The following is a 10,934-nucleotide window of genomic DNA, read 5'->3' as shown; positions in this document are numbered from 1 at the left end:
TATATATATATATATATATATATATATATATATATATATATATATATATATATATATATATATATATATATATATATATATATATATATATACATACATATATATATACAGTGTATATATATATATGTTCTGTTCTGTTGTTGCTGCTTAACATCCTTTGATATGTTTTCTTTTTAGCGATATACCCCGAAAGCTTGGGGGCACCTTGTCCGTGCGCTGTTCTCGGGGGTGAGCTCCTTTAGTGTATGTGCGTGCACGCCACAGTGTGTGCGAATGTGTTTGTGTGCGTGTGTAAGGGAGAGCGTTAGCGGGCTACTGTGTGTCTGTGTGAGCGCGCGCGCGCGCTTGCGGCTGTGCGCGCGCGCGTCTGCTCTGCTGTTGCTGCCCTTTGATCCCTGCATTAGTGTTAGTTAGGGGCTCGGAGACACACTTGCACCGAGAGCAGCCATAGTCAAGACACGGCAACAACAACAGCGGCACCTCCTCCGCCCGTGTTCCCATTCCCCAACAATACACTTAAAAAACCGAGCAAAGCCAGGTGCACGACCAAGTCCCTGCCATCACTGGCGCCTCCAGTCTCAATGGGAAAAACCTTTTTTCTTCTAATCCCCAAACAAGGACGAGAATGTGATTAAATACGGAGGAAAATGCCAAGGAGGAAGCAGGAGCAGCCCAAGCGCCTGCCTTCACGTAAGTCGTTGACTCGATTCGTTCAATTTTAAGGGCTCTCCGTGTGTTTTGCGCAGTAGTTTAGGGTTATAGAGGTGAAACAGACAAAAGACTCGGCGTAGGTTATTTCTCCCTTTTTAGGTCCGAGCGAGGCAGCCATGTTGTTGGCGATGGGTTAACATTAGCAAAGGCTGCGAGGAGATAAACGATACGTGGCTTTAATAAGAGTATAATCGATAAAGGTCCGGTTCTGTAAAAGGTTGCGGTCAGTTGGCGTATGTGTCGGCTGTGTGTGTGCGGTTAATGGACGAGCGTTTTCGGTTTATGTGCTCGCCTCCGCTTGGTCGCTTTTCGGGTAGAAAGGGGAGGATCTGGGAGTCTGGCCGCAATAAAACGAAGGGTCAGGCGGATCAGACGAGCCAGACTCAGGCTACCCATACCCCAGTGCTCCGAGTTAGCTATGGCGCTATGTAGCAACCCCGGGCAAACTTCATTTCCTCGGCTATAAAACGTCCAACTTTTGCCTCAGTTTTTGAGCTCAAAGTCGCTGAAATTGGTGCGCGCTTGTTTTGTCGTCGACTTTTGAAAAAGTGTGGCGATATTTCTGCCCCCCTCCTCCTCCGTTTTCGTGTCAATATGTTTTTTTTTTCTACCCCTCCCAGTCTACACGAAGGCTATGTCAGAGCCATGGTCGGTCACCTGAAGTTCAGGGTTTTTCCCCCCTTCTCTTTGCAGCCATTCATTGCAGACAGACTACGATCAATAACGCGGTTGGAAAAAGGAAACGACTTGAAGCTCCTCCACCACGCCACTCTCAGTCACGCAGTGCCGCATCACACATCTATTTTACTTCGCGAGCAGTTTAATTTAAGGGGAAGTTGCCTTTAGTTTTCTGCATTTGACCCTAGATATCCTCGATATTGAGCCTTAATGGGGGCCAGATAAAGCTGCAGTGGCACACTACGTCCACTGGAGGATTCCTTACAATGATTATTAGTGACAAATATCTTATCTTAATAATGTTTCCTCTAAATTCTTAGAAAAAAGCTCTGTTAGTTACAGTGCTATGTAAATGTAATGAAGGATTTTACTGCTCAGTGACTGAATCCATCAAGGTTTGGTGCATCTCCTCATGTCATGATGGTGCAGCCGGAGGTCAGCATCACTACTAATTTTGACATTTTCTGCTGGTTCTCTGGATGAACTTGAGGTAAACTTGTTGGTTTAAAAAAGTAGTGGTTAATAACAGAGGTACACACAGTGGTAGTTAGTGTTTCTCTGTATGTGTGTGATTGGCAGTGGGTCATCTGTGCTGCATAAGAAGTAGAGAAACTGAGTGGATGAGCAAGGTTTGATTTATGGTAATAATAACCCATTGAAGTTATTTATTTATTTTTTTTAATTGGGGCAATGCATCCATGCTCTTTTCATGGTGCTCATAACAAAAAAAAGCTATTTTGTGTTGCAATCCCATCGCCTTTTTCCACACCTGCTTAATCCCTTTTAGGTTATGTGTGGTTGCTGGAGCCTATCCCAGTTATCGTTGGGCAAAGTGAGGGTGCAACCTGGAGTCACCAGTCTGTTGCAAGGCATCCTTCAAGGAAATGATAAAATAAAGTGCTGATATATTTGCTCCCAATATCCCAACTTTTAAACTTGAGTTGCAAATATTTTTACAATTTTATTTTACAATGTGTGGCTCTCTGATTACAGAAAGCCAAAAACTTCAAACTGTGGCATTTTATTAGGTGTAAATGTGTTTTACATCACTTTTTGACATGATATGCACATGTGATTTTCTAACATTCTGGGATTTTTTCCCCCCATGAATGGATAAATTAATAATTATATATGTACTAAAGCTCCAAAGTGTATTACAATCATCAAAAAAAATCCATAAAATTTGAAAAAGCAAAAAAAAAAGAATACAAAGAAGCAAAAAGTTTTTAGATTAAATTAAAAAGACAAGTTTTTAGTGCATGATAAGTAATATTTTTTGTTATACTTAATGAAATATTTGCAGTGATTATTCACTAAATTATTGTATTTTAAATAAAAGTAATAATTTTAAAACTACTTTGCAATTAAGCTAGTATAAGGAGTCTGGTAAAAAAAAGCATTTTATGATCAAATTACACATTCTTAAAAAATGAAATGTTAGAGCCCACATTAAGATTTAATAAGGGTTTTAAATTTTTTTAACTAATCCAGCTGGTGTTTTAAATACCGTAAGTGCTTATGTCAGTCTTAATAAAAAAGAAAAACCCAAAAGGGCTAATCGATTATCTAGTTTAGGAATGACAATCCAAGACACAATTGAAACATGTCCTTTAACCTTTCGTTTTATCACTCTGTATAAAACATGTGTAAGAAGAACATTGTGTAAGAAGAACACAATCTCTTTAATAGGAGTGGCTATGCATGTGTGTGCATGGTTTAAAGCTCTTTTCTCTCTTTTATGAATTTAGGAGTTGTTTCCCCTCTCAGTTATCAAACTGTCACGGAATTTATGAATTTGTCAGAAGATTTCTTCACTTTGTTTTGGATCTTCTTACTCTAGGATGGAAGTGTCACCTCTTCCCAGCTTCTGTCAGTCTGTGTGTTTTCATTATGCAGCCAACAACACCCTGGTGGTGTGCCAGCCAGCATGCACAATATCAAGCTTCAAATCTCTTCATCTGTGGTGAAAAAGGGCAAGCTAATACACTGGCTTTAATGCTTGAGGTGTTTTATCTTAGCAAGGACCCAGATATATGGGTCTTGTTTCCTTGTGTGCACTTGGCTATTGTCTATAGCACAGGCTGTTTAAAAAGGGACTATTCTTTAAGTGTGTAAGCATGGCACGCACATGTCACAGTGAATACACAGCCCCCTGTGTGTGTGCATGTCAGTGTTTGTGTGTCTGAGGGTACATAATCTGGCTATGGAGGTCACACTACAGTATGGCGCCTTCATTCTGACAAGCAAACATGACCTTTGGTGCCACAATGAAAACTGCCATTCTTTTTGACCTTGCACCGCACTATTGTTGAAGTAATTTTGATGCCGTATTACTTACTTTTAAAAGCTAGGCATTGTTGAAGTGCTTATTTTCTCTTTCTTGTCTTTTTAGATTTTGTGACGAAAAGTTGAGTCTGTGAGGAAGTCCTAGTGCTCTTTGTTATAGTCCAAGCAAGAAGGTACAAGTGGTTGTGGTTTATATTAATCAGTGAGTTCTCCCTAACACCTCATAGTGTCAGGATTATCTGTTGAAGGAGCACAAAGTTTGAGGAGCACTCATATTCTTTGCTCTCTTCTCTTGATTATATATACTTACAATGAAGAGATGCCAACATTTGTGGACCTAATTTCTTTCCTTTTTTTTTGTCAGTCAATAACCGACTAACTGGACAGCTCCCCGTCTTACTGTAATAGTGGGTCGCTGGCTACCATCCACTTGCTATGATTATAATGACCTTGGTAGGACTGGGGCTTAAAAACATTGGATTACGGGGAAATGAAAATGATAGGAGGTTTCCATTTCACTCTTGGCATAAAGTCTTTAGGTACTTCTGCCAAGAACCCCCCCCCCCACACACACACACACAAACACACATACCCCATACCCCTCTACTCTAAAACACAACTGTCATGCTTCTCATATCCCCCCGAAGCTTGATGAGGGGTAAGGGTTACTGGTAGTGTTGGGTGAACAGATAAACAAACGCTACCAGGGCTCCAGACTAACTTTTTTCACTAGGAGCACTGTGGCCCCCAACTGAAAATTTTAGGGGCACAACCAGAAAATCTAGAGGCGCATACCGTAAATCAACATTCTAACCAGATCTACTAATTTCCACTGTATTACGAATAAATACTTTAATAATAGATGCAGAAATTACAATGTGCTGTTTGAAATTCAGTGTCACATTTTATTCTGCACTTTTGAAGATGCAACAACAAGGTAAACTGACAGCACCATTGCTGTCATGACAGTACAAATAGTAAACAAAATACCATACATTCAGAATAAAAAAAAGTGCTTAGTAACAAAGTGATTACCGTAGTAACCTTTCGATCATTTCACAGTTACAAACAATACTTAAATGTATGTAAACATTAGGGGATGGAAATTCATGTTGGCGACACCAAATAGGTGCAGCCAAGATGGACAATAAGCGTGTTTGAGATCACCCAGATGGACGCAACGCTTCACAGATCACTTGGTGTGAGACATATTTTAGTTTTTGCTCCAACATCACCTGTCAATCAAAACAAAAATATCACCAGAAAGGGGCGGAAGCAAGACCCCAACCTGAGCGAACGCAGCTGGAAATTTAGTACTGAACTGACTGAAAGCTGCCCTACAGACTACAAAACAATGCATTATGGGACATGTGTCCTGATGGTTTTTTTGTAGTTCACTGATCAATTATAACAATTTAAAATACCAGCTGATTAAAAAAAGGCTACATCCATTACAAAACATTAAAATAATTATAAAAGATGTAATATCACAGATCATACTTAGGGGGAGAGGCATATTAAAACTAAATTGAATGTTAAGGACAACTCCTAATTCCTGTTCTCATTAAGTCTCGCTTTAGCTTCGCCTTCTGCGTGCGTGTGCGCTCGCGTCTCATTGATGATTTCATTGCTCATTTCATTGAGCATTGACTTGCCCCTTCCACGTTTAATGTATAAAAAATACGGAGGGTGGGGGAGACAAATTTACTGGGAGCACATGTGCGACTGGATGTAAAATTCAGTCGCACACTCTCAAATTTTGGTCGCAAAATGCTACCAATTGGTCGCAGTCTGGAGCCCTGGCTACACAAGCTGGAGGTCGGGAGTAAATCGTAGCACAAGGAAAATGTATTTTACATCTTGAATTAGGGTTGGGCGATGTCCCCTAAATTGGCCGTTGACGATGTTTGCTGTCAACCATCGGGATGGACGATGACATCGTCGGGGGGGGGGGTATTTTTACATTTTTCGTCCTTATATAACTGCTATTCGTTTTTTTGCTTTTTTCATTTTATTTTCCAACTAATGACTAATCCGCGATGATCCAGTATAAACTGAGGGAAGTGACTTTAACAAAAAAAGTAACAAACAAAATAGAAAAGAAGTAGTCCGCTCCCGCACTTCACTAGTGAAGTGGACCGGCGGAGCGCGGATTTACAGCTTTGTGTTTGAGGGGAAGGGGGGGGGGGTGCTTTGTTACATGAGCGGTATGTGTGGGAGATTTAAGACTGCGATCCGTCCCGCAGCTCTAGGGGTACAAGCAACCGAACTCAGAACCGGGTCTAAAAGTGTGTGTCTGAGCACAGCTCGGATCGTCAGCACACACAGCGGTTTGAGCTTCAACGCAGAAATGTCGCTCAGTCCTTAGAAAACATTCAAACAATCACGCGGATTTGTGTTTCCAGTCGTGTCCCGACTAAATAAAGGCTGATGTTATTCTTACATGTTTACGTGCAGCCAGCAAGCAGCGCCACCCAAAGCTAATGTTGTTAGCCCGTGTTAGCATACTGCTAATCCTGGCTACGTTCAGAAAAAGCACTGACCACACGGATTAAAATTCAAATGATGAGCGAACAGGTGTTTCATAATAACCGTAACATTATTAAAAGCACGTTTAGAAGATCGTCTCGTATATTACCGAGCTGACATGTCAATGTATATAGCCGCTCGGCGCTGTTTAACATTGTTTTGTATTGAATTGTTACATACAATAAAGTTTGGGGAAAAAAAAGCCGCTCAGCGGAGTTTATATCCTTCCGTTTTTCAAACCCTACTGCGCATGTGCGAATGATTTATTCCGACGGAAAGTGTGACCTTAGTGAACGTTTGTATATTCTGAAAACATTTTTCTGGGCCCATCTACACGGTTGGATTCTAATCCGACCATTGATTCCATCAAGATATTTTGCACATGTAACCGCGGCTTATGGTGTCGACGCGCAACGTGGCGGGGGCGTGGCATCACGATGGTGGTCTCTCCATCGGGATGTCAGTCACCCATCACGATGGACGATGATATCGTCCATCGGCACAACCCTATCTTGAATGTTATCTTACCACAAGAACAATCAGATACATCTAACAGACACAATCTAGTAACTGGCATTTGTGTTTCACTTTAAATGAGTGAATGGTTCGTTAGACTGGTTTTTATGGGAGTTGTTACACCAAAGTAGTATAGCTTAAAGACAAGGATCCATATTTAGACACAAATTTTACCTTTATGTGCTATTTTAAAGTGTGAAGCATATAGACTGGAGTGGTATGTAAAATAATTTTAGGCTTTGGCAATGTCCGAATTCCCTCCCTGCTCCCTATCCACTAAACAACGATATAGTGCAGGGCTGTCTTGTGTGTTGGATTTTAACTGCAGGGCAGTAAAAACCTAATAAGTATGAACATTTTACTATTTATCAATCCTATGTGTTCTGATAAAGAAAAAGTGGATGTTTTATAATATATTATATATATATATATATTATTTATTATATATTATAAGTTTAAATCGAAACACACACTTTTCACATGAAAATTTTTCTCAAACGCAATGCATTGTGGTCTATATTTCCCTGTCTAGTGAGCATTGATGCACATTGGTTTTTCGCAGAAACTTCTAGGTAATTTCTGGGGCATTGGATTTTGGAATTGTAAATTCAGTCAGCTGTTCAAAATGGGGAACGGACTTTATAGTGCACAAAGTAGCGAGTAGTGAAAGTGTTTGGACACAACCTTTGTCTAACATTGGAAACCTTCATAAAAATTACTTACCATCTTCACCTTACTGTTAAAATATTTTTGAAAATTATTTTGGAACTCATTTGTCACTAACATTTTAAGCTTTTTAAGTTTGTGTGGGGCTGCACGGTGGTGCAGTGGTTAGCGCTCTTGCCTCACAGCAAGAAGACTCCCGGTTTAAGTCCCGGCTGGGGGACCTGAAACAGAACATCAATGGGGGACCTTTCTGTGTGGAGTTTGCATGTTCTCCCCGTGCATATGTGGGTTTTCTCCGGGGTCTCCGGCTTCCTCCCACCATCCAAAAACATACTTCATAGTTAATTGGTCACTCCAAATTGTCCATAGGTGTGAATGTGAGTGTGCCTGGGTGTGTGATATGTGTGACCGTGCAAAAGACTGGCAACCTGTCCAGGGTGGTCCCTGCCTTTGCCCATAAGGGGCCAGGATAGGCTCCGGCAGCCCCGTTACCCCAAACCGGAAGAAGATGAATGAATGAATGATAAGTTTGTGTGTTTAACATAACCAAAATAAATGTCTCTCTCTCTAACTTCTTTATTATTTTGTTATGTATATTAACCACTATGAATATGTAGTGGTTAATTGTATGTTTGAATAACATCAAGGAGTTGCAGTCTTATTAATAGAAAAGCACACTTTAACCCTTGATGGTAAATATTCTTTGGTCAATCTTCTAAGTGGGATTCATTTTTAGTCTGTGCTTAAATTAAAAAAAACAACAACTTAGGTCTTTGTTTAACTTTTGCATCAATGTTCACCAAACTAGCTCAAAGAATATGTACTAATTTGTCAAATGTAACCCTTGACACCTGAATTTATTTTCAGCTATAAAAAAAATCCATAATGTTTTTGCTTTCATGTAGATGTTGAAGTTGGAAAATTTTGGAGCTGAAGTGGTTTGATGTATATTTGTATAAATATATGTCAAGAGATAAAAAAAATAAGCAAAAACAAATCAAACATTTGGGAGAGTGGTTGCAGGGGGCAACAACCTATAAAGCATGAGAGAAACACAAGATGTAGAGAACAGGGTAACAGTTGTGTCGTAAAAATGAACATTATAACGATTTAAGCCAATTTGTATTTTTGAATGATGATGTACTATATTAAACTTGGTATAGAAACTGGGAAGTTTAAAGTGTTTTCATTTCAGCCTTCCAGGTTCCTTATAGTTGAAGAAAATAATGGTTTTGCTGGAAAAATCTATTTTTTAAACAGTTTTTCAGAGCCGTAAATTGCAGTGGGATAAATGTTTTTACAATTTAGGTTTAAAAAAAATGTGACCAGGCCAATTTATTATTACTGTAAGACTGACTGTCTGAGAAAAAAGAAGCTCAAAGAGTTCATTGATAAGGCCCTCTCTACATCCAACCGGCCATTCTTTCCATTCTGTTTAGAGTTGTTATTGCTTTACAAAACCCAGTTTTTCACTGTATCTGTGTCAGAAAAAATGACTCAGCACTAACCACATTAAATTATAAAGAATAATAAAGTGCATACATTTTCATTATTCAATCAATCTTTCTTGATAAACAGTTTCACACAATCCTGTAATCGTTTACTGTAGCTGCCTTTTGCAGCAACTGTTGCTGACGTGTTTCAAATTTTACCCAAGAGCACTAGTAAATTGTAAATATTTTGATTTCTAAAGGTTATTTTGCAAAATATGGAACTTGAACGAGAGGTTTTTAGTTGATCAAGTAATGCAGCAGTCTAAAGGCAACGCCCTCTGGAGGCCAGAAAACGACACTTGTCCCATGGCAAGTCATGAAGGTTAAAATTCCCTTACTTGAAAAAAATATTGTTGAAATCACATTGAATGCTCTCATTTTAGAGCAGTCAGGGCAAGACTTTGTTAGATTACATTTTGTCTGAGACAAAAAAAAACACTTTAGAGAGAAAGTGGTTGTCGATTTCTGCGATTAAACTGGAGGATATGCCTGGAGTGAGTTGGCAGGTTATCACAATACACTTGTATTTGCTGGTAATAAGCTCAAATAAAGCCTATTTTACATATCTTGTCTGACAATTTTATCATCATAATGATATAATTTTTGGATTTTTACTATTGCAATGTACTAAAACCATGTAAACAAAGATGTAAAAACAGTCAGTTGGTGGGGTCTCCTTTCAAAATGAAGGAGTTGCTTACCTAAAAGAAGAGAAATCAGCTCCTGTAATTTTATGTAATTTAAAAAAAAAATGTATCTACGATCTTGGCTACAATGGTCCTGAAATTGGTGGTATGTGTTTAACAACTACAGTTAAGGAGTACCTCTTACATTTTATTTTAGAATGAACATTAAACTATTTAGACAAAAAAAAGCAATCATTTTTGTGAACTTTTATTTTGAGAACTGTCAGTAATGGAACTCTGGATGGACCATGGCTGTTTGAAGATATTGGAATAGTTCCACAGGTCTTGTAACTAGTTCAAAAGAACAAAAAACGTTTTTTCTTGTGTCTTTTTTACTTTTATTTTTGAGAGGAAGAACAAAAGCGCCGAAACAGCGTATCAGCTTTTGCCGTTCTCTGGCAGAAAGTGCACTGTATGCAGCCGTGTTGGAGCATTGTTTTTCTTTTTAGTCACGTCTTGTGACTGACAGCTATTAATAATGTGTCATCAAAATACAGGGACTGGTGTCTACAGTGCCTGTGTGCAGTTAAAATTACATTTTTGGGCCTCTAAAGTCAACAGACTTTCTTTTAGTAGGGAATGATTAAAGTCTGTTTAAAGTGACACCATTTCTGAGAATATTAGCTTACTGCAAACATAGCTTATATTTTGTTTACCCAATTATACGGTTTTTCTATCTTCTATTATATGCATTGTTGGTTGCAAAACTTTGATAAAAAAAGGGCATTTGCAAACTCAGTTAGGAACCTTATGGAATTGTCATAAAGTGCAGCAACAGCATAGAGCATAAACTATGCAAGGACAGATGCACTGATGGAATTGCTGCACGTCTGCCAGAAGCATTTAGTAGTTGTCAGGAGGCCTGTGGACAAGGCTAAGATTATTATAAAATTCTATACAACCGGCCTCGCTGTGATGAACTCGTCTGTGAAACGTAAGGATCAAGTTAAAGGGCTCCTTTTTTATTGGTTTTGATAATCATGGAAAGTTGTGGTAAATTAATTAGCATATATTTTGACCATTAACATTGAAAATTAATGACAGCTTTAAAATTAAATGTGCAACTTGTCATCAGATATGATGGTAAGGAGAAAAAAAACCCTTAATTGGCCTAAATTTAAGTTTGAACCTGGCAGCTTTATGTCTAAACAGAATTAATTCAAGAGATAATTAACGGCCATTGTAACTTCGGGATGTGCAAAGGAGCATGAAGCACCTGCATATCATCAAATTTATAGCATTAAGTATGGCTTCAGAGAAGTACTAGATGTTACTGTATGTAAGCAACATATCATTTCCATCCAGTTAAGTCTGCTTTTTACGCATTGATCTTAACTTTAACTCAACAAATGGTCATTGATGTCAAATA

The 10,934-nt window shown here is 38.8% G+C and overlaps 1 protein-coding gene across 1 annotated transcript in view; it reads left to right on the top strand.

Annotated features, from left to right (window-relative positions):
• Positions 1-363: 363 nt before the first annotated feature.
• Positions 364-10,934, top strand: part of znf827 (zinc finger protein 827) — a 70,929-nt gene continuing 60,358 nt past the window's right edge. The window contains exon 1 of the mRNA XM_023957617.1: positions 364-690. Coding sequence (XP_023813385.1) covers positions 648-690 — 43 coding nt within the window. The 5' untranslated portion in view covers positions 364-647. The remainder of the gene's footprint in view (positions 691-10,934) is intronic.

This window comes from Oryzias latipes, chromosome 1 (genome assembly GCF_002234675.1).
Source record: "Oryzias latipes chromosome 1, ASM223467v1".
Taxonomy (NCBI): Eukaryota; Metazoa; Chordata; class Actinopteri; order Beloniformes; family Adrianichthyidae; genus Oryzias; species Oryzias latipes.
This window is presented reverse-complemented; position numbering and strand designations above follow the sequence as displayed.